The 25163-nt window shown below is 36.6% G+C and overlaps 1 protein-coding gene across 6 annotated transcripts in view; it reads left to right on the forward strand.

Annotated features, from left to right (window-relative positions):
• Nucleotides 1–25163, forward strand: part of GRIK2 (glutamate ionotropic receptor kainate type subunit 2) — a 442240-nt gene that overhangs the window by 147083 nt on the left and 269994 nt on the right. For 5 of the 6 annotated variants that reach the window (XM_026844286.1, XM_026844289.1, XM_026844292.1 and 2 more), the window contains 2 exons: nucleotides 2185–2352; nucleotides 6282–6539. In XM_026844286.1, the coding sequence (XP_026700087.1) occupies nucleotides 2185–2352; nucleotides 6282–6539 (426 nt within the window). Of the gene's footprint in view, nucleotides 1–2184; nucleotides 2353–6262; nucleotides 6540–25163 lie in introns of those variants that run through there. The other variant, XM_026844291.1, reaches the window with a different exon arrangement.

The following is a 25163-nucleotide window of genomic DNA, read 5'->3' on the forward strand; positions in this document are numbered from 1 at the left end:
ATATTGGTTTATTCAAATGCATTTGAATATCTACTTTTCAGATGCCTCAGGAAAGCCTATAAAATCTAAATTTTCATTATGTACATGGAAACATTTTTATTTTTCTTGTCTCTTGATATCTGTACTTACAATTTTTTCACTGATTTTTAGCCTTCTTCATCAATTTTAAAATATTTTCTCCAAATTCAGATAGGATCCTCCTATGGGCCACAGTTTGATTTATAATGTTTAGATGCCGTAAGTTTTAACCAGCACAAAATCTTGTCTATCAGACTATGTGTTCCTGAAGAGAGCACTTCAAAAGCAGTACGTTGCCTTTCATGTTAATATTACATTGTGCAAATATACGTTGTCATTTTTTCAGATTTGAAGTATGCTAGGCCTATATTTACCTGAATGTTATCCAAGTTTCTTTTACTTTAGCTTCTGAAGTATTGTTAATACCGGTTACTGATTACACGTACATTCTATTCTCAGTTTGGATCATTTCCCTAGGTATCTGAATTTTTCTTAAGCATCTGCCTCTCCCATCAGTGCCTTATTCTCAGTTTTAAATGACTAATGTTTAAATATCAGTCACATCTCATCTCAGTGGTTAGTGCTTGTGCTTCTAAATTATTATTATTGGAGCATCTGCCCCTAGGGCTCTCACAAGGAATTTAAGGGCTCATCTGCAGGAAAAAAGTTAAGACCTCCATTCTGTAGTAGGAAATAGGTTCGAAAAGGCAGGAGATTTGCAAAACTAAAAAGTCTTTTCATATTTAAGAGTATCAGAAAGGGAAAGTTGATAACTAATTACACGTTATTTTTGCTTTAGAGGTGGTTTATCTACTTGGCTGGTGAACAAAACTGTTTAGAAACTGACTGTAGTTTGCAAAGTTCAGTCTGACTCAGTTCCTGTATGTTCAGTTTTGAGGAGCTTCTTGCTGAGAAAATAGTGGAGAGTTGAATCATTTTTTTTTTTAAACAAAACATGCCAGGTAGCAACATTACTTTGGAAATGAATAAACATAAGCTATGAGAAAGCAAATGAAAATATTTCTTGCATATACAATGCCTGGTTTATAATTAATGATCCTCAGATGATGGCCATCAGCTGTCCATCAGCATTGACATATGCTGTTAGCATGAGGACCTAAGAGACCATATGGATACAGATTGTTTTTCTGAGACATTCCATGTCATCACAGTAAGGACATATCTTCAAATTACTTTTATTGTCACTCTATCCTTGGTCTTTCTAGACCTAAGAATAAATGTTGTTACCCCAAAGTATGTATAAATTTACATTTCATGGGCAATTATATCCCATTCATGAGAAAAGAACAGTTGAAGCACAGCACTGTTTCATGAGCTTACTTAATTCATTTAAGGTTAAGGCTGGCTCAGAAGTGTTCTAGAAATTGCCTGTCATTTAAGGCATGTCCTACTCTGGCAGTACGCTTTGTTTGGGGATGCTTTCATTGCACGATAGAGTTTATGCAGGGTGTAGTTGCTTAGATTCCTGTATTTGCTGAGAATGAGGTTAGCATGTATGTGCGGCTAAGTGCAAAAGAGAAAATTTGAACCTTTTGGCCAACATATTTATCAGTTCAGGCACACAGTCATGCGAAAATATCTATATATCTTAATTTCTGGAGGCACTTTTGGGGCATACTAGTTCCTTGATCCTTTATATGTTGCACTTCCAGTGAACTCTCCAGGCCATTATAGCTGTATCATAAGTCTAGAAGAGTAGAAAAGAATAATCCATAAATCTCTCTCTCCCCTGCCACACACACAAGTGGTGGTTGATCTAGAAGAGGTAAAGGCAATAATTTCAAGTTTAATTATGTAAAATAATAATTACATATTCTTCATTCCTCTCCTGATTTGCTTCTAAATAGTGTGGTTAGTTTATATTTCCACAATCTTTTTATTTACAATAGTAAAATAAATGTTGTATGGGAAAAAAACAAACAGGTTTTCTTTAAGGTAAGTCTGATCTGTGGCTGTTATTTATGGTTTGACCTAAACCCCACCAGAATCATGAGATAATTTCATGAGTTGCACTGTGTCAGGTTTAAGTTAAAAATTTCAGGTTGATGAATCTTTTCCCAAACTGATGATTAAAGGTGTTCTTGTATGCCATTTTGGCTTACTAGTGGTTTGGTTTTTTTTCTTTCTTCTTTCTCCCACTACCAGGAGGCATTTTTGAATGTGTGGAATCTGGTCCAATGGGAGCAGAAGAATTAGCCTTCAGATTTGCTGTGAACACAATCAACAGAAACAGAACTCTTCTGCCAAACACCACATTAACATATGACACCCAAAAGATAAATCTCTATGACAGTTTTGAAGCATCCAAAAAAGGTAACCTTTTGCATATTTAATGTTTTTAATGAGGAACTAAGACTCACTTGGTTTACCTACCTGAAAAAAATGTGTCTCCAATAAAGCCTTATGAAATGACACTGTACAAGTTTGCAGGTGACATCAAAGATTTGCTTTAAAGACCACCTCTTTAAGGCTGTAATGGTAACTGCTTGAAAATAGCACTGTCTCTTTTGCTCCCACTGCCCCTGTCTAGAATTTATTTCTTTAAATATTTAAAATCTGAAGTAAATTAATCTGAGCTTTGTGACTAGAGTGTTTTTGAGACCAGCTCATTTGGAGTGAGAAAACACTATCTCCAGACCTTGTCCTGGAAGTGCCCCCAAATTCTAGTGAACCTGGAAGAGAGGTCCAATTACATTTTTAGCATTCCATCACTTCAAATACATCTTTAAAAATTGTTTTAACATATGAATGCCTCATAATTATTCAGGTGTGGTCTTCAAATGGGAGCAAATAGTTGCAATTTTGTGCATAAAAATAAGCCTAATTATTTTCTGTGCTTAAGAATATTGCTATCAGGTGAATGTCTAGGCCTGAGTTCAGCAGTTTTGCCCTAACTATAAATTATTTGTTTAAAGAAAAATTAAAAATTAAAACTAATTTTGAACATTTTTCCTAAACTTTCAAATCTTTGATTCTTATAAAAAATTGATTTTTTCAGATTGCTTTATATTCAAGTCTGTGACAGTAGATGCAAGTTTTCTTTGCCATATCCTAGAAAATACAAAACCCAACAAGTTCAAAATGTATTTATTGTAGAAAATACAAAGCCTCTTGTCAGAACTCAGTAAGACTGAATTTTATACTGTACTACATGTTTTTCACAAACATTTTTTTATAAACCAAAGAGCCAATGTCATATGAATGTTAATGTTAACAAAATAAGAAGGGTGAAAGAACCAAAGGTCAACCTGTATTTCTTATGACAGGTTTCTAGCCTAAATCTGCCATGTGATCTGCCACTCCCAAGTGTTGAAGACTGGAAGCTTGACACAATAAGGGATTTATGGTGTTATAGTGGGCTAAGATGAATAAAAACATTTGTTGCCACATTAGAAAAGGTACATATGGAAGAGTTGCTGTGTCAGGATGAATGTACATGAAGTACACCCTAAAAATGTCATATAATACTGATTAAAAAATTCAGTTTAGATATTATGAGAAATTATTTTCTTTTTTGCTGTAACATACAGAATTAATATTGTTATTTTTTTTCTAAATAAACAATTCTAATATTAACTGTTGTTAGGTATGAAAGTAGTATCCATATTTGTACAGAAATACACACAGTTTCATCATTGTCAGATGCTTTGATTTATGAAAAATATAGTGGGCTAAAAATTTATGTCTAGCGAGATAGTTTCTTTGCAGTGGAGAGTGTGTGGAAGAAGAAAGAAGCAAATAACCCTTTTAACAAAGTATTTTGAGTTGTTACTCTGCTGTTTTGGATGATGGATTAAAGAGGTTCTGAGAGATTACTCTTTCTATTCCATCTCAGCCAACCATGAATAAATGGGCTGATCCTTAATTCTGGCCCCTTCTTTCTCCTTTCCCCCTCATCTTCCAAATTCAGCTGCTTTCTGACTCCAGCACAAGCTGTCCTGTGAAATTTAATGGAACAGTTTTTCTCCATAGCTGAGGGAGGATGTAGACACCAGAGAAATTTTTTCTACAATCGTTAAATCTTTAAGCCTTTCCTGAGACCGTGTAACTACTTTTAGTCCTTACTTTGGGTTTGCTTGAATATTCAGTCTAGCCCTAATATTATGTTACTAATTCTTGATAGATTCTAATAGCTGAAGTTATAATGGCAACATGCCATTAATTGGATATATTGAATAGATCATATATATTCATTGTTCCCACTTGCATCTTGGACGAGAATGTAACTCTTTATTTGTAACTGGTCAGGCTGTATCAAAATCTGTGTAATCTTCCAGTGCTAATAGCTTTTTGCTTCATCAATTCACAATACAGCCAACTACATTTGTGCTGACAGGTGCTCTAGTTCAGAATCAAAGGCTAAAGGTTAACACAAAATGGCTCATTTTATTATGATGGCTCCAAAGCAGAGTTTTAACAATGAGGTTTAAGCATTTGACTCATTTTGTAGTTCATGATTATGTCCATTAGTGAGCAGGCAGGCGCTGCATCAAAAACAGCCTGCTTAGACCTCTTAGTAACACATACTTTTGAAGTTGAATATAGACAAAATATTAATGGAGTTTTAAAGGTATTGTATGAAAGAGCAACCCGAAGACAAGATGATATTTCCAAGATAACATTTCAGTGAAGAAGAATAATGTAAATGCAAACAAAATAACCCTTAGTGCACTAGAAAAATTGGTATGCATCTGATAGAACCAGTGCCACATTAAATCACGTGCGAAAGCATTGCATTATTCAAACCTCAGAAAGAGGACAAAAAAAAAGCCCATTGAAAAGCCATCTGGTAGCTATTGCTGTTGTTTAGTGATCCCATTTACTGACATTTGCATAAAGCTTGTTGATTACTCTTAGGAAGGGCAATATTATATTAGCATTTTTTTTTTTTTTTTATCAAGCTAGTCAGTTAGGCCCTGATCTGATGCAATAGAGATCTTGTGTGTATATGACAAGTTCATTTAAATCACCAGTGCTCTGCAGTAATAAAAAGGTGCACCAGCATAGTTCCCAAAACGCACTTGAAAGAATACAATATTTTCATCATGTTGAAAAGGATGTGCCCAATAAAACAATTAATTTTTGACTTGCTTAGTAAATAATACAATGAGATGTGTTTCTACTGCTTGCCTCCTCCAGCCTCAGGAACAGTGATGGTGGCATAACAGAATTAATTAACCAAACTCCATACAAATACTCACATCTAGATTGGATTAGGGAGATACTTTTCATTACTTCTCTCTACCAAATAGGATGTTTTCTTCGAAGACAGAATCTGTTGTTTTTCAGAACTACATAATCATAGAGGATATGTCTATAGTAGTGATCTAAACAGGATCAGGGCATGGGCTGAAACACTGGTCTGCAGTACTGACTAATTTTCCTGTCTTCTTTCTGACATGTCCCAAGTAATATTCTACAAGGTAATACTGGAGCATACTCTGGGTGATAACACAGACCAGAGACTGCTAATGCACAGAATAGGTATGGATGGCCACTTTATATTTGAAAGAGGAGAGCTAAGACACCTGAATGCAGAGTGTCAGTGACTCTCAGGGCCAGTTTTATCTACTAATATATGTGTAGCAATACTGAATATTTTCAGTGTTTAAGAAGGGATACTGATTTTTTTTTTTTTTTTTTTTTTCATTTGCAGATAGCAATTTAATTTTGTTGTAGGGAAAATGTTGACCTTTAAATTTTGCTAATCAACATGCCTGTTTTTCAGATACAGAAATTCAAATGTCCATTTCAATGAAATTAATCATTTGACTGATACTTAACTAGAATTAACATCTACAATTTCTGAGTAATTAGGATCTCATTAGAAGTAGTGCTGATTGATTGAGGAAGTAGTGCTTAAACAGCCTAGGTTAGAATACTGTCCCATATAGCCCTTTTCCAAATGTAAGATGCAGCTCAGCATAAATCTTTTCAGTGCTTTTCAAAAGATACACAATTGTTGGCCTTTGTGACTTCCACTGACATAAAAATATTTATTCAATGTAGGTGAGTGCTATTTCAGTGTTAAGTGTTGCTATTCATCAGCTCATAGTGAAAGCTTAGAAATGTATTCTGAAGTTGAAATCTGTGTAAATGAAAGTGTTACACAAAAAGGCAGATCTATCAGCAATGAAATTATATTTCATGGAGTGCCTTTTGTTTAATATGAATTGTGCAATACCTTCTGGCACACTGCCTTCTTTCCTCTCATCATTGACAGACTTCTGTCTCCTCTTCAGCCTGCGATCAGCTGTCCCTTGGGGTGGCTGCCATCTTCGGACCATCCCATAGCTCCTCAGCTAATGCTGTGCAATCCATCTGCAACGCTTTGGGTGTTCCACATATCCAGACCCGCTGGAAACATCAGGTGTCAGACAACAAGGACTCCTTCTATGTCAGCCTCTATCCAGATTTCTCTTCACTCAGCCGTGCCATCCTTGACCTTGTGCAGTTCTTCAAGTGGAAAACTGTTACTGTTGTTTATGATGACAGCACTGGTAAGGCTAACACATTAGATTGTGTGCAGATATATTCACATGTACAAAGGGAGAGAGAAGGGGTGTCACTACTTATATTTCTTAGTTTAAGAAATCTTAACTAAGTTACAATAGCATGGTAGTGTATAACAAGTAATGTGGATTTCTTAGCATAAGTATTCTTATAAGTATGCTTCAGTTGCTGAATTCTATGTGTTTGAGCTCACAGCTCTCAACAAATCAGTCATGCTCTATCTGCATTTTCTGCAGTTTTAACAGTTGCTAACAGCTACGTCTTTTTATTTAAAACTTAAATTTTGAAGAAAAATATGACAACTTGAAAGATGTACTAGTATGCCCAGTGAAATAGAAGACCTAAATTCTAGCACTGCTTCTGGCATTAGTTAAGTTAGAAAACAGATGTCATTTTTTTCTGAGCAATTTCAGGATCTGCTTTTTTCATAGAGAATTACAGAAGGAGCCCTGGTTTTAGCTGCTAGGAATTGAAACCAGAGAAAGTTTGAAGGCTTGTTTTGCAGGTTAGTTGGGTTAAAAGTGAACTCTTGAGTCTCCAACAGAAACATACCAGTTTGCTACCTTTCCCTTATCTTAACCTAAAATTTGTTTTGCCCTTCTGTTTTGCCTTGACAGTGACATCTTTGCAAAATCCTTAAAAAAAAAAAAAAAAAAAAAAAAAAAAAAAAATTGATTTGAGGTCTATCTAGCGGTGGTCAGAATGAAGACCTTGGTAAGAGGAAAATCTCACTGTAATGGAAGATACAAAGAGGGTGCTTAGCCAAATGAGATATATTTAATCTTCTTGGAAATGTTGCTAACTTCTTCCATGCTGGTTGAACTGTCATTGGCAAGAAAAGAACATGCTGAGCCTCAAACCCTTCTCATGGTTCAGTGAACTGGAAGATTGTGGATACCCTTGTTACATAATGCTACTATCTATCTAAATCTGAAATAATAATAATAATAATAATAATAATAATAATAATAGACCAAGAAACAATGTGTGCTACATGTGAGGCTACATGTAGTGAAGACTAACTGATAGGTAAACCAGTTACAACAGTACAGAATGCCTGCTTGCTATTTAAACTCAAACAAGATATTTGTATAGCTATCAAAAGGTGAGAAGGAAACAGAGATGGCAGTGCATATAATTATTTGTAGCTGAATTTTTCTTCATGTCTTTTTAAAAAAAAGCAAGGCAGTGAAGTTTAGAGGCTGCATCCCTAAAAGTTTAGCTTTCCAGACTTAAGAAATATGTAAATTGTTCTTTAATGTTTTCTGATATTTTTTGTATTATTGTTCTGAAATAGGACAAGGAGTGAAAAAAAGCCTCAAATTTTAATCAATTTATGATTGAAAAAGTAATTTGTGGTTCCGTGAAACTTATAGACTTAATTTTACATCAATTGGAAATATTTCACTTTGATTTAAATCATTTGGAGACTATTTTTATAATAAACAGGTTACCTTTTAAAGCAGGCCTTTCAGTTAGAAATGTCATACATTTTAACACTTTGAAACTGCTTTGCTGAGAATTTTCAAGTAATTTTCTCCCCTTCTACAACACCCCCCACCCCCCACCCCCAACCCAAAAGAAATATTTAATGGTTAATGGACTCTCTGAACTCCATGATTTCTGAAAGAGATATCTTGTTAACAATCATGCTAGACCTGATTTTTCATAAAGTATTTTTTGCAGTCAAAATATAAGTAGAAATAAAAACAAAGATGGAAAAGATTTTCTTGTGTATGTTGTGATCTACTTGATCTACCTGTGACTACTGTTAACATTTAAGAGAAAAAAGAACATGAGCTCTTTTAAAATAAAATTTTAAATAAATCTGACAATCAATAAGGTGATTCAGGTATTTAGTTTATTTTAAAAGCAGAAAGACTTATTTCAGGAAATATTCACTTTATATTTCTTTCTGGAGTGGCTAGACCTTTTATATTATGATACTGGTTGTTCCTGCTGATAAACAGTAATCCCAGCTACATTTTTTTTTTTTTTTTTTTTTTTTTTAAAAAAAGAATCAGTTTTAAAAAGGTAATCCTATCTCTTTTTTTTTGGTGGCATTTGCTGTAAGTAAATTTAAATTCTACCTTTTATAGACTGTCTGTTTCTCTTTGTTAGCAACATCTCCTATGGATAATTCAGACTTCAAAAGCAGGACACACTGCTGTGAAGTCCACAGCATTGCTCGTCTTTGAAGTACATATGGGAACAACTCTTAGCTATGAGAAACTATCAGTCTTAAAGAGGTAGAGTTTAAATCTTGTTAGAGCTCAACTGCAAACTGGTAGTTTTTGAGGCAAGGGGTGTGGGGAGAGGAACCTTTTGAAAGCAAGTAGTTACTGCAGCCGAAGAGGTTATCTCCGGCCATGGGATAAGATAAATACTCAGTTGTGAACCTAGGGCTGAAGCTGAATGTGATAGCTTCAGCTAATATTTAGAATCTGTGTTGTAAGGCTCCTTGTGCCTTTTAAGACAATTTCAAATTCGTTAAAATGAAAGGAACAAAGAAAAAATATTTATCACCGTTTATATCTGTTTATTTCATTTGGCCACTGATTCCTCAATGTAAGACGGATATCTTTCTTATTTTCCTCTCCTTGGTTTCTCTTTTAATCACCCACATTTTACTGTCCTTTACTGAAAAGTTGTTTACAAAGATAATGCATGCCTTGTTTTATGATAGCTTTAGTGTTATGGATTTCTTTTATCTGAATGGACAATTTCCAGAAGTATACCCTGATCAAAGCAATCATAAGTTCATGTAGAAATTACAGTGATTTTTTTTAAACTGCTAAAATTAATATTTGGGGGGGGACAAATTTACCTATGTATTTCTATTAGTATTTTTTAAACATGGTTACAAGGGGAGATGATACTTCTATTATAAACAGGAGGAAAAGGTAGAAGACATGCATAAACTATGTCTGGAATCTTCTCAAGCTATATTATAGGTAGTTGCCTATATGCCAAAATCCTGGAAGATTGTAGGTCAATTCTGAGGGAAAGTATGATTTTTAAAAAATATCCTGTTGTTACACTCAGTTTTATGAACTATCTAATGAATTGTTGAACTTTTACTTCACTAATAAAGGAAAGATACCTCACCCACTTCAAAGAATTCTAATAGCAGCTGTGTCCATATTCTTCATTCCTTCAGTACGGGATATGTCTTCTTGAGTAAACACAAATGGAAAAATCTGTGCATTTTTTTTGACACTACAGTTAGTAAAAGCCCATGTTAACTCTAGTGTCATTCCTAGGAATGCACTGGAGACTGATACTTCAAGTGCACACTTCAGCTGCCTCTTGACAGCACCATTGTGTCCGATTGTATGCAATCCCTCCTGCTCTTATTTTATAGGAAGGAAAGCCAGTTATGTGACTCTAATAGACAGCAGAGCATTTTCCTGATGTTACTCAAGGCACTCTACATGTGTAGATGCAGCCCTCCACTTGTATTTTATCTGGATCCAGTTTGATCTGAGATTGTGTGGTACAAAGGTGGTACAGAGTTTAGAGCCCAGTTTGAATTAAGAGAGAAATTGTAATACCAGGCTCCTTTTTCAATAATGACTATCTGCACGTCTAAAAGATTACCACAAAGAACAGCCATTACTGGGTTATCTCCCTCATTGAAGTATTCTCCCTGTATTCTCTGTGGAGGAATATCTCTACATCTTGCAACTAATTTAAGAAAAGACATAAATAAGTCATTTATCATGTACTATGGGTAGCACCTAGACCCTGTCTCCAATCCTCACCAGCTTTATGATGCAGAAATGAAAAGGTCAGAGAAAATTAACCTATGGAGTCTGGCTATTGCTCCTCAAGTCAAGCCTGGACCTCAGAATACTGGGTTGTTTGTTCTGTGCTGATCAGACCTGCCACACAGGTTCAGGAGCCTCTAATGACAAAAGCAGGATAACTTGGAACAGGAGAAAATGGAGGCTGTCATGCTGAAACAGGGAGAGAGATACTTCTAACGGAATATGATCAATAACACTGGAGAGTGAAAAGATGAGGTGAGAGCTGCCAGTCAGAGAGGGACCTGAGGGGGTTGATTGACAGCCGGCTGAACAGGAGCCAGCAGTGTGCCCAGGGGGCCAAGAAGGCCAATGGCATCCTGGCTTGTGTCAGCAATAGCGTGGCCAGCAGGGACAGGGAAGGGATCTTACCCCAGTCCTCGGCACTGGTGAGGCCGCACCTCGATTCCTGTGTTGAGTTTTGGGCCCCTCACTCCAAAAAGGACATTGAATGACTCGAGCGTGTCCAGAGAAGGGCAACGAAGCTGGTGCAGGGTCTGGAGCACAGGTCGTACGGGGAGCGGCTGAGGGAACTGGGGATGTTTAGTCTGGAGAAGAGGAGGCTGAGGGGAGACCTCATTGCCCTCTACAGCTCCCTGACAGGAGGTTGCAGAGAGCTGCGTTTGAGCCTCTTTAGCCTTGTAGAAAGCGACAGGACAAGAGGTAATGGATTCAAGTTGTGCCAGGGAAAGTTCAGACTAGATATTAGGAAGCATTTATTCCCAGAAGGGGTTGTTAGGCGTTGGAATGTGCTGCCCAGGGAGGTGGTGGAGTCCCCACCCCTGGAGGTGTTCAAGAGTAGGGTCGATTTAGAGTTTAAGGATATGCTGTAGGTGGGAACTGTGCTAGGCGAACGGTTGGACTAGATGATCTCCAGGGTCCTTTGCAACGAGGATGATTCTGTGTGATTCTGTGTGACATAAAAAAGATTGAATACAGCATAATAAGGGTCAAGACTCTACAAGTGAGATGTAGATGAATAAACTAGAAAGGTAATTTTATCTTGTCTCAATAAGAAGAGAGGCAGTCTGTTACAGTGGGGATAAGATAATAGAAATAAACATAGGATGGGTGAAGTTTTTAATATTATACTAAAATCTTTTACTCTAGTAATATTTTAATGAGTAGGCATTGTGACAGTAGGTAGAGGACTCTCTTCTTTTAGAGAAGAAAAAAATGCGTGATTCCTTTTTCTGTGAATCTGTGTTTAAGTAGTCCTGCACCTCGCTTTTTTTTTTTTTTTACATTAAATAATAGCTATATTCTGCTACCTGCTATGATTTCATTTCTCCTGTTATTTTAGCTCTGTAGTCCATCTGTTGTACAGACCAAAAAATAGAATGAGGCTCTAGAACACTTTTTACTAGTCTGAAGATTATTGCTTCCTGTGATCATTCTAAAAATCAAAGTATTATTTTTTTAAACTAGAATTTTCCATTAAAAAATCCCCAACCTAGCAGAGTATAATGAGAGTCTGATTAGTTGTATATTTTTTTTTTTTTTTCCTTAAAGTAATTTACAGTTTCTTTGTTAATTAAATACCACTAAACTGTCCCTGGACACTAATTAAATCTTTTCACATTTACAGATTTTATATAGTCAATTGTCTTTAAGAAAGAAAAGTGGAAAAATGGCAGTATTTTAATCAGCTGCATGTCCTAATGTTTTAAATTGGTCTCAAAAAAGTAACTTAAATTCAAGTACATATTCTAATCTCTATATTAAAGAAAACAGACTAAATAAATACTAAATAAGTGTGAATATCAGATAATTCCAAAACAAAGAATTCCTGGAGTTAGATGCTGGGGCCTTTAAATTATAGTGACACCTGTATTGCCAACTAATGCTTTATGCAGATCAAGTTGATATAAACAGGGTTCTGGGTTTTTTTTCTTAATTAACATGTGTTTTGGTCTTGGGTGAATGAATATAAACACCAAAAATCTGTTGCATCTATGAAAAGAAGCCAAAGTAAAAACTGGAAAAAATTACTTCAGAAATAAAAAAAAATATTTTGCATTGGTCTTCAATATTGAATTGCGTGCTTTAACTCAAAATGAAGGAACAAGAAAGATGCCATTTTGTTGATTTTTTTTTTTTTTTTTTTTAACTATAGTTTTTTTTTTTTTTTTTTTTTTTTTTAACTATAGTATAGAGGAAATATTGATTTGTAAAAAGACCTACAGTTTCTTTCTTGGGACCAGTATTAAAATTCACATTGTATTATTCCCGCTGTATTCAATGTTGTTGTGGCCTCACCTTGAGTATTGTGTGCAGTTCTGGCCCCCACAATTTAAAATGAATGTTAAGGTACTTGAATGTGTCCAGAGGAGAGCAACAAAGCTGGTGAAATGGCTGGAAGTCATGATGCCCTGTGAGGACACTGAGTTTTTCAGGTTTGGAGAACAGAAGGCTGAGGGGTGTTCTTGCTCTGTACAGCTTTCTGAGGAGGGGAAGTGGAGATGAAGGTGCTGAGCTCTTCTCCCTGGTACCCAGTGATAGGACGCATGAGAATGGTTCAAAGCTGTGCCAGGGAGAGGTCCTGACTTGACATTAGGAAGCATTTCTCTAGAGAGGGTGGTCAAACACTGGAACAGGCTTCCTAGAGAAGCAGACAATGCCCCAAGCCTGTCAGTGTTTAAGAGGCATTTGGACAATGCCCTTAACAACATGCTTTAACTTTTGGTCAGGCTTGAAGTGGTCAGACAGTTGGAATAAATGATCATTGTAGGTCCCTTCCAACTTCACATATATTTCACATACCTTATTTCCAGATATCTCTCAACTTTTGGTCTGTTGTGTGTGCTGTTTTTCCTTCTCTTTTTTTTTTTTTTTTTTTTTTTTTAATACTCACCTTTGCAGCTAATATAACTACACTAAGGGAAATTAAATATCTTGGGGTAAAATGGATGTGGGGTGATGGCAAGTGGGCAACATTACTAAAGTATTAAAGAAAAAAAATCTTGTGATTCAAAATAAATCTTGACTAGGGAGAAAATTTCTCTGTAAGGAGAATATACATAGTGAGCTATAAAGATGAGAAAAGAAACTTTAGTGAACAGGCAGTTAAGAAGGAGGATGTAAGATGGGATGGTCTGAAAAGGCTTGCTCATCTCTGTTTTTCTGAAAATGAATTGAGCAACTCAATTTATGTGAAAAGTTTTTCTTTGTAATCACACCTGTATAAGTAAGGTCTATTTTTAGCAGAATGAGGGAGAAGGAATAAAATGCTGTATTTGGACATTTGACTACTGATATAATAACAGTGCATCTCACCTGAGTATAGAAGATAAGACTTCAATCTGGGTTATCACAAACTGACATGGCTGGCATGCAATAGAATATGTGTCAGGTTTGACATTTTGATATAGAAGGGTAATATTTGCTCAAGAATAGATGACAGGCAGACATAGGGAGAGAATTCTTAAGATAATCTGGGGTCCTTGGTCCACAATACACTAGGACACATCTTTTGGGAGTAACAGTGTAATTAAAAAAATCATGAAGGAGTATTGTTATAGACAATAGACATAGACCTGCTTAAGCAAATCCAGGGGAGGGCCACAAAGATGATCAGGAGGATGGAGAACCTCCCCTATGAGGACAGGCTGGGGTTGTTCAGCCTGGAAAAAAGAAAGCTCTGGGGAGATGTTTTAGCAGCCTTCCAGTATTTATAAAGGGGGCCCACAGGAAAGATGGGGAGGGACTTTTTATCAGGGAGTGGAGTGATAGGACAATGGGTAATGGTTTTAAACTGAAAGAGTGTAGGTTTAGATTAGATAGAAGGAAGAAATTCTTTCCTGTGAGGGTGGTGAGACACTGGCACAGGTTACCCATAGAAGCTGTGGCTGCCCCCTCCCTGGCAGTGTTCAAGGCCAGGTTGGATGGGGCTTTGAGCAACCTGGTCTAGTGGAAGGTGTCCCGGCCCATGACAGGGGGTTGGAACTAGATGATCTTTAAGGTTCCTTCCATCCCAAACCATTCTTGTTCTATGATTGTTATTGTGATTTGCATTACTGTGGATCAAGATTCAAAACAGCACTAAACCAAGAAATTTAAGTGGACAATGTTTTTTCTTCCCATCCTTTTTAGAATCATCTAACAAAACTAACCAAAGGCAAAGTTTTAATATCAACAGATATCTCAAACTAGGTACTTACTGCAAAAAGGAATATAGGGGGACACAGTTCTTACAATATTCTTAGAAAGATGTTATAAAGTATGTTGACTTTTTAAATACTGAAAATACTAAATGCCCACATATGAGATGTTATTGTGATATTTCTGACAGTGAATCAATGCTTGGGAATGAAAAAGAATGGTTTATTATTAAGGAGGCACAAACCAGCAAAATATATTGAATAGAATTCAAGAAAGTGAATGTCATTAAAACATAAAATTCTGCCAACAGAATTAGTTGGAGTCTAACCCAAAGAAGATTCAGATCAGTTGATGATTTCTTAAATAATAGTGAATTTGAATATAACAAAACAATTGTTGTCAAGGGACCTAAGTTTTCACATCACTTGAGTAAGTGATTAAAACCATTAAAATTAAGTAATCTTACATCTGTTAATAATTACCTTTTGAGAACTCATGGATGATAGATGACGTTCTAGAAGTATGGAAAAGGTAAACAATCTTGGATTTATCCCAAATATTTATTTGTCCAGGTTTTGAAGTATATTTATCCTGTTTCCTTATGTTCGCTTAACACCCACCTATTCTCAATTACTTTCCTAACTTGGAACCTGCTTAGAATTCGGTAGAATAAAGTGAGGTTGTAGTAGATTTTTGGTTTGTTTGGTTCAGGTGTTTTTTTTTGTGTGTGTGTGTGGTTTTTGGTTTTTGTTTTTTTTTTTTTTTTTTTTTTAATATAGATCAGACAGCTGAATTTCTATTCCTGGGAAATTGCTTTGACAAGTCAACATACCTTGTGGGTAAGGAAAATGCAGTATATGTGACAAATATTAAAGTCATACTGTTCAAGGTGACATTCTTATATGCAAATCAGAGAAATAGGTTCCTTATGCAACTGCTGTCAAATTGATGCAAAAGCAACAAGGTGTAAATAGATTGGTTTTCGTCTTACTGCAAAACTGAAAAGATACTTACAAGGTTCACTTTCTGGTATGAAGAGTATACAAATTACATATGCGGGTGATAAACTCAGGAGTTACAATACTCTAGGAAATATAATTTGTGTTAAAGTATTTTAATATCTATATATTGAATGTAAGATGTGGTCATTGTGGATAAGCCAACAATGGCATTATGAGAAACAAAGCATAATGTACTCAGATGTATGACCTGGAATCTTGTGTGTAAGAAATTACCAGGTAATTCCAATTTAATCTGAATAAGAAAGGCGTCACACCATATTACATTGGGTTTTTTTTGCAGGAGATCTCAAGAAAGATGAGGGTTCTTCAGATCAAAGGCTTAGGAAAATAAGACCTGGCAGGAGAGACTAAAAGAGGGTTCATTTAGTCAAGGGAAGTAGACAAAAGGTCCTGTAAAAGAAAACAAATAAACTATCCTCTGTATTAAACAGTATAGTTAGGGACATGCTTAAAATTGTAGCAGAAATGATTTAGCTAGGAATATTTAAGTTAGAATGAAATAACAGGTATCCTTGAAAAGCCATGGAAAATCCATCTCATGAGATTTGGTGGTTTGTTGGTGTGGTTTTGTTTTTGTTTTTCTAGGTTGTGGTTTATTTGGGTGATTTATTTCCTGATCAGAAATGTTGTCATACTGCTTTTACCAGACAAACAGAAAAGACCTTAAAAGACCTTAAAATATCAGGACTATTCCCTACCACTGATGCTGACTAATGTCTCTATTGAATGTGCAGAAATACTAAATTATAAACTACTATTAAGTTATTCCACTGATTCTTCAAACTGGATTTATATTAGATATTAGTTAGATGAAAACTATACCTGTGTATATTTATACTATTCTGGCAATTTTAACTAGCATTTATTTTGATTCTAAGAAGCAGATGCAGAATTCACAGTACTGGTTGTTCTTGAAGGGCTGGGTGGTTATCCTCTCTGCAAATAAATGAATTTGTATACAAATCTTACCAAAGATACAGAGTGGAATGGGATAGCTTAGCACAGCATGTTAAATGACAATATTTTTTATGCATTGCAAATTTGTCCATTATTTAATGGAATGAATGGGATGAATATCTAAAGGAGAGCTATATTTGCCATGGGGAACAAAGCAGACTTGAGGCTTCCCATGCATATCAGCTGGAATGGCATGCAGTTCTGTTCCACATCTGCTCAGTCATCACGTCAAACAGAGGTTGCAGCATTTGGGAAAACATCCACGTTTTTATTGAATCTTCTTATTAAAGACAATAGATTTTTAAGCCTTTCTTAATAAACTCAATTTTGGTAGAATTGTAATAATAACACTAATAATTTTCATCTGGTTTTGGAGAATGAAGAAATATTTTCCAGACTGATTGCATAGTATCTTTTCAGTTTCAAGTGCTATGCACAGTAGTTTACAAGTGAAAATACACCATTAGTAGTTATGTGCTAAACCTAATTGTGGTATTTGGATGTAGCTAGTTAGTTAGCTTGGTGTATTCCTTTTCTAAGAAAGCTATTGTACCATTTGTTCAGTAAAGTTCAGAAATATTTTTTCCAGTGCTCTATAAAAATACCAGTCATAAGGAGGATGTTGTGAAGTTAAAATTTCAGTTTCAAACTTTTATTCTTTTTGCAGTTTGGACGTTTAAGAATTACTTAATCTAGCTGTCTGAAGAGAAAGAAGTTAAATTCAGTTATTCTTTTTGCAAATGGACCTGTAGCTTTCCTTTGAGAATATTTCTATACTGATTCTAATTAATTTTTTGAAAAGCAAATGTCATCAAATTAAAAAATAAACAATTCCAACCCCTCTTTCAGGAAAACATGTACAACAGACCAGCCTCCTTTGCCCCATTTTGGCCAAGAACTGAATTTGGACTTAGTGCAACAAGACAGAGTATTATAAGAAGAAAACCATAGGTTTAAAGTAAAAAATATAATAAATACATAAGGTACTTTATAGTATTTTTCTATAAGCCTAAGGAACAGAAATGGAGGTAATATTTCCAGAAATTACTGCATTAATAATGAACATATTCTAAATGCTGTTTTAAATTGTTTTGCTTTTGTGGGATTGAATAAATTTATGAATTTAAATCCTACAGAAAATTGGCTAGGGAAATTATGATCAAAATAATTATTTTTTTTTCATGAATACAGGAAAATTTTGTTCACTATTTTCAAGTATATAAAAATGTGACAAGAAAACTCTTTAGGTGAAAACAAGACAATGGAGACATAATCAGTATCACATCTTGCATGGGGCATAAATTTAAATTCAGATTTATCCAAACTTAACTACATGTTATACTCCTACTTCAGTATTACATACTTTGTTCTCTGGTTGGAGGAATGCTGTGAAGTGCATTTGAGATGTCAATCCCTTTGTGAATTGCTTTACATCAGTTTCAGCTCAAATATTTCCATTTTAGTATGCTTTAATTTCAATTCCAGATTTTTCTTCTCTCTTGCACTCTCACCAATTTTTAAAGCAAAAATAGAACCGCTGTTGTTTCCAAGAATAAATGTGTTTACCTAGAGTAAATTCCAGTTAATTTAGATTTATTTTCCGACAAAATCCATTTTTATTTCTTATAGATATTATTTTTTATTTAGTTTTGTATAGTTTGATACAATAGTGATACTTATGGTATGACTAGAAATTGCTAACTTTTTCAACTGCTTCTTTTATCATTGTTTCTGAACGCTTTGACAAAAGTTGTTTTGTCCTTTGACTGTGGTAGATCTCTGTTTTCCTCTTCACCCTCATTGAACTGCACTGCTCATGGATGTCAGCCACTTGAGCGATCATACTTTACACTATTACAAGTATTCTTTTGAAATGTCCAGTACTTTTAATTGTCATTGCTGTCACCATCATCACACTGAAATAAAGATAAGGCTTTCTGAAAATGTTCAAAAAACACGTTCATAAAACTGAATAACAGTATTTCAAATCATCCATTCCCTAATACAGCCATATATGTAAAGAAATGTCACATGTTGCTGAAGACTAGAAAAACATGGTAAATCTAATATAAATGGTGTAATGTTTTCTTAATTTTCAACATTTTCTTCAATGATACTAATTTATTTTTTTTCCTATATTTTCACACACTACGTGCAGAGGTGAGGGAAGGCATGGGCAGTACTTTTTTTTAAATTTATTTTTTTTCCTAGCTGCTGTATGCTGCAGCTGATAAGTACTCAGGTGATATGAAAAAATTTATTTTCTTCATCTTGTTATGGTGATCTTCAAGATTAAAACCTTTCTATGAACTGAAGACCTTTTCCAACTTAGGCAGCACATTGATTCCCTCTTGTGGAATTGTGTGGGATGGGGTAGAGGGTTTTTTTTCACTGCAGTGCTGAAAAGCCGTTATTAGAAAAGAATTGTTACTGGAAATAGGTTGAATTGGGATTGGCTGTTTGAAACTAACTATAAAAGACATTTGCACCCGTGCTCTGACGTGCTCACTTAGCATATTTAAGGAAAACAATAAAGCTGATTATTGCCTTGCACTTCAATTACAGCTGGTTATGCTGAAACATCAGTAAAATGGATTTAACATTCACATGCTAAGACCCAAGAGACAGAAAAATTAAGTGATTTGAGTATCAGAATGGAAATCTGACTGTCTGTGGAGTTAAACTTGAATCCCTGGTTTTCTTTTTCAGTGATTTTTAACCCTAAGGCTATTTTCCCCTATATATTACATTTTAGTAATCTCAACTTCAGTATTAATTATGAATATAATTAAAAAACACTTACGTTTTTCTGTAATAAATGTTTCAAACCAGATTTTTTTTAGTCTAAAAGAAAGGGTTTTTCCGTCTTTAGTCTAGATACTTTTAGATCTTTCATAATAATGAGGTTTATATTTCAAATACATATACATACATGCACACACGTGTCTAGTTAAAAACATAGTTCTGCCTTATTTTGTTTGTTTAGCAAAGCAACATTTTCCTCAGATATTAGTATTAATGTGCTCTAAGTCCTCTTGAAGTACACCACTGGTTATGTCAGCATCATTTTGTGGAAGCGCAGGTCAAGGAGTGAAAGAAAAGTCTCCTCAGTCTGGTGACACATGCTCATACCATTTGTATGATCGCTGTTCTAGGTTCTCCAACAAAATACCTCTGTTTGTTGAGCTGAAATTGACCAAAAATTGGCTAAGACTGCTTGAATCAGGTCCAACCTTCCACATACAAAGTAAGAATCACCTGAGGTTTGGGGACAGGACTTTCTCTCCTAATGTACCCAAAGGTTGCTAATTACTCGATCATGCAGTTGAATATGAAAGTCTGGATGTGAAGGCAAATCAGGTATCAGCTCTCTAACACTGAACCTTTAAAGCTCAGGTTAAATTTTGGAACCAAAGACATTCAAATATTTCCCTCCTTACCATACAGATTTCATCTTTGAATTACCTTATTTTTAATACAGGAAACTGTAAAGCCTTTCAAGTGAAAATGAACATATGACACGGAATAGCACACATCTCAATATGTCAACATGAGGGCAAGATGAAAGTTGGGGGACTGCATCATACCCATGATTACGTAGAGTTTTAGAGAGAAGAATCTTGTTTTGGCAGACAATGAAGTCAGTAAATGAATTGCTGGCATTAGTACCATTATTCTACATTGAAGTTTTGCATCTGGAGCTGAAAATTTAGTTTCAGCCCAGTCCAGACCATAGACACTATGAAAAGATGGCAATTTGGGAAAATAAATGCCAGGAGAGAACTAGCTACCTGAACTGAAATGTTTCTTTAATTACTGGCATGGCTACCATCCAACATATTTTTTTGAGAAATCTTTTCAGTTGGAAATAATATAACTTTTATTTGTCCTCTCATACTTGGTGACACAGAACTGGCTTTTCAGTGTGAATAAAACCTTTTTTTTTTTTTTTTTTTTTTTTTTCATAACAACAACCCTCTCCCCCCAACAAAACCCCCAACTTCACGATCAAGTCATTTTTTTTCTAACAACACAAACAAACGGTTTTGAAACACTGTACCTTCTTTAAGTGTATTTTTATAGGCTGAAAGGCCACATACGGGGAGAGTGAAGCTTCGAACGTATTCATCAAGATGTGATAGAATATGTCAACATGGTCTAAGGGTGTTCTGATTTATAAACAGGAGTTCTGTGTCTCTGAAGATGAGTTGGGGGCAGTAGGTCACTACTGTATGCTTTGATAAGGACATAAGTATATAGTTATGGGTAGCTTGACATTATGGAGCCTCTATACATCTACACTGTTTTCCCCAGAAGGAAATTTTGTCATTCAAATAGACTTTCAGAGTCTATACAAGTAAATAATATTATTATCATGGGTGATTAGTGTATCTTGGTTTGCCCTAATGAATCTGATATTTAAATTTTCAGCTGAAGCTATTCTAAAGCAAGCAGCTACATTTCTTGACAAAGGGTTTGTTAAATAGAATTTGTTTTGGCAAAACTGCTGCTGAAGGCAGTTACCAGATACTTTTCCTTCATTTTACTATCACAGTGCTATAATTTTCCTGATAGGAATCAAGATTAACAATAGAAAAGTAATTTAAGTCAATGTAATAGCAGATATTTTTGAACTCTTCTTGTCACCTCCACTAATTGTAGTGTGCATTTTTATTGCAGATTGAAAGTGCATAAAGCTCTAATGCAGTAATATCCGTAATATATATGCATGTACATGCATACACAGGTAGTGTCCTGGTTACTCTCCATTGCTTCAACTTCAAGACTGAAAAATCCTGCTAAAATGTTGGACTCTATAGTTGGTAATAAGAGGTGTATTAGTTATGTTTGCTGTAAGAAGATATATTTTTCTGGATTACGCATCTAAAAGCTCTTTATTAAAAACACTAAAGACCACTGGCAGTGTATTTAAATGGGTTTAAATATAACAGATTACAATTATAGGGATGCTTTACACTGCCAAAATTAGGTGAAATGATCTTAATGTAGCAAAAAGGCTAAATATGAATAAGTGAGATAGGTCCATCAAACTGTATTTTCCCTTCGTTTCCATTTTCTCTATATTTTTCTTAATGGTGTTTATATATTGTGCTGTTATATCCAAAAACCACAGAACAGCCCACTGTTCAGGTAGCCCTGTTAGCAAGTGTTGTTTTGTTTTGTTTTTTAAATCTTTCTAATCCTTTAACTGGACATGTTTTTTTAAGTAGAGGATGAGGATGATAAAATTTATCTTAAGAGTTCATGAATAATCTGTTCAGAATATCTGTGAATCATTTTATAGCAATGAACTGCGCTGGTTGATGTGAAGCATTCTATCAGTGCCCAATAAACTGGCATTCTCCTCTCTTCTACCCGGACCCTTTTCAAAGCCCAATACACAATGATATTTTTCTGAGACATAACCAGAAAAACCGGGCAGGGGGCTGTCAGGAAAGTAGAAGAGTACAGAGAGGTGTGAGAGGAAGTATCTTGCTGAAAAGAAACTATTCTGGTAGATCTACAAAGCAATATATTATTAGTTTTTGAAGTTTTTGAGATTCTGAAGATAGGAGTAGCCTTTAAAAGAGCATTAGTGTTCTTTTGTACAGAAAAAAAGTTCATGTGTTCAGCCTATTGCAAAGCGCATTTGCTTGCATTCTTCCTGTGCAGCACAAAGGCAGCTTTAACGGAAATGATAAATAGTTTGATGAGCAGGCCAGGTGGCATAGCAATGGCTTGCAAGACTGCTGAACTGGAGACACAGGTTTTAAAACAAACTTGGGGCTCTTGCTTCCTGGACTGGTTGAAGTTGAACATGTCGAGGAGGTAATGTGATTGATCTCTTTGGAGGAAGATGCCAGCTGGAGAGCTCACAAACTGCTCCTTCAGGATTCTCCTTAAAGATGAATTGATGGCAGCTTCTGAAAAGAGCTACTCACACCGCATTCTTCCCAGCCATTCAGAGGTAAGACTCTATCACAGTGGCTGCTAAAAGAAGGAATTGAGACTTTAAAGGGACAGGAAAAAGGTGTCCCTAGTGAAAGAAACTACAGGAAGTACATTCCCAAAATGCAGCTATTATTTCTCTACTGTTGTAAAATAGTTGGAGGGTTTTTTTAGGAGCTTGTCAACACAAATGGTTGAGTTTTACACTCAGATCCTGTAATGCTACTAAAATAAGAAGTCAGCATTTCATCTGAGGGCTGTACTTAATTTTATATTGTAAACCAGTTGTTTTTAAAATATTCTAGGCTGAAAACTGTGCTTTTGCAATGACAGATATCTCCTCAAAATTATAGTGAAAAAATGACTCATATTGTCCTTAGTTTTATTGTTCTTGTAGTTCTCATATTATGTTCCTCCCTTCATTGGATATTCTGGTACCTCTCTTTCTGATTAGCTACACATGAGCTACCTATGTGCCCTTCTGAAACTGTCTCTTGCTGATCCAGAGACTTTATTTCTCAGTGTGTGACAGCTCTTTATAAGATCCTGAATAACCAGCTTGTCCATTTCCTCTAATGTCTGACAACAACAGCGAGAGTTACTTTGGGATTAATAGTAGCTCAGAAACGTAGAGTTACTGTATAAATACTTCATGCTTGTTTGACATGTGATCATGAGATGATTGAATTTTTGATTGGAGAAACAGAGAGACGGGTTAGTAAAACTGCCACCTTAGATTTCTGGAGTGTTAATTTTGACCTATTCAAAGGACTGATTGACAAAATCCCTTGGGAGGCTGCCTTGGAGGATATGGGAGTCCAGGAAGGCTGGACATACTTCAAGAGAGAAGTCTTAAAGGCACAGGAGCAGGCTGTTCCCGTGTGCTGGAAAACAAGCAGGCAGGGAAGGAGACTGGCCTGGGTAAACAGGGACCTTTGGCTGGATCTCAAGAACAAAAGGAGAATCTATGACCTTTGGAAGAGGGGGCAGGTCTCTCATGAAGACTATAAAGATGTAGTGAAGTTATGCAGGGAGAACATTAGGAGAGCCAAAGCATAGCTAGAGCACAACGTGGCTACAGCTGTTAAGAATAACAAAAGATGTTTCTATAAATTCATTAACAGCAAAAGGAGTATGGGGGAAATTCTCCCTCCTTTACTGGATGCAGAGGGAAACATGGTAACAAAGGATGAGGAAAAGGCTGAGGTGCTCAACGCCTACTTTGCCTCAGTCTTTTGCAGTGGAACTGGCTGTTCCCTGGACACCCAGCCTCATGAGCTGGGAGATGGGGAGGGGAAGCAGACTGAGGTCAGCACAGTTGAAGGGGAGGTGGTCAGAGACCTGCTGCACCGCTTGGATGCACACAAGTCTGTGGGACTGGGTGGGTTATACCTAAGTGTGCTGAAAGAATTGGCAGATGTGCTCACCAAGCCGCTTTCCATGATTTACCAAAAATTATGGTTAACTGGGGAGGTCCCATTGGACTGAAGGGTGGCAAATGTGACACCCATCTACAGAAAAGGCAGACAGGAGGATCCAGGAAACTATAGACCTGTCAGTCTGACCTCGGTGCCAGGGAAGGTCATGGAGCAGGTCATCTTGGGTGCCATTAAAAGTCATATAATGGACAACAAGGGGATCAGGCCTAGTCAGTATGGGTTTATGAAAGGCAGGTCCTGCCTGACAAACCTGATCTCCTTCTACGACAGGGTGACCTGCTTATTGGATGAGGGAAAGGCTGTGGATGTTGTTTACCTTGACTGTAGTAAGGACTTTGACACCATTTCCCACAGCATTCTCCTGGTGAAACTGGCTGCTTGTGGCTTGGATGGGCACACGCTTTGCTGGGTAAAAAACTGTCTGGATGGCCGAGCCCAGATAGTTGTGGTGAATGGAGTTGTTATAAATCCAGTTGGCAGCTGGTCTCGAGTGGTGTCCCCCAGGGCTTGATTTTGGGGCCACTCCTGTTCAACATCTTTAATGATGATCTAGACGAGGGGATCGAGTGCACCCTCAGTCAGTTTGCAGATGACACCAGGTTGGGTGGGAGTGTTGATCTGCTCGAGGGCAGGGAGGCTCTGCAGAGAGACCTGGACAGGCTGGAGCCATGGGCTGAGGCCAACTGGAGGAGTTTCCATAAGGCCAAATGCCGGGGGCTGCCCTTGGGCCACAACAACCCCCAGCAGTGCTACAGGCTTGGGGAGGAGTGGCTGGAGAGCTGCCAGTCAGAGAGGGACCTGGGGGTGTTGATTGACAGCCGGCTGAACAGGAGCCAGCAGTGTGCCCAGGGGGCCAAGAAGGCCAATGGCATCCTGGCTTGTGTCAGCAATAGCGTGGCCAGCAGGGACAGGGAAGGGATCTTACCCCTGTCCTCGGCACTGGTGAGGCCGCCCCTCGATTCCTGTGTTCAGTTTTGAGCCCCTCACTACAAAAAGGACATTGAATGACTCGAGTGTGTCCAGAGAAGGGCAACGAAGCTGGTGCAGGGTCTGGAGCACAGGTCGTAGGAGGATCAGCTGAGGGAACTGGGGGTGTTTAGTCTGGAGAAGAGGAGGCTGAGGGGAGACCTCATTGCCCTCTACAGCTCCCTGAAAGGAGGTTGCAGAGAGCTTGGGATGAGTCTCTAACCAAGTAGCAAGCGATAGGACAAGAGTGAATGGCCTCAAATTGTGCCATGGAAGGTTTAGACTGGATATTAGGAAGCATTTCTTTACAGAACAGGTTTTGATGCGTTGGAATGGGCTGCCCAGGGAGGTGGTGGAGTCCCCATCCCTGG

This window comes from Athene cunicularia (genome assembly GCF_003259725.1).
Source record: "Athene cunicularia isolate RWA chromosome 3 unlocalized genomic scaffold, athCun1 chr3_part1, whole genome shotgun sequence".
Classification (NCBI taxonomy): domain Eukaryota; kingdom Metazoa; phylum Chordata; class Aves; order Strigiformes; family Strigidae; genus Athene; species Athene cunicularia.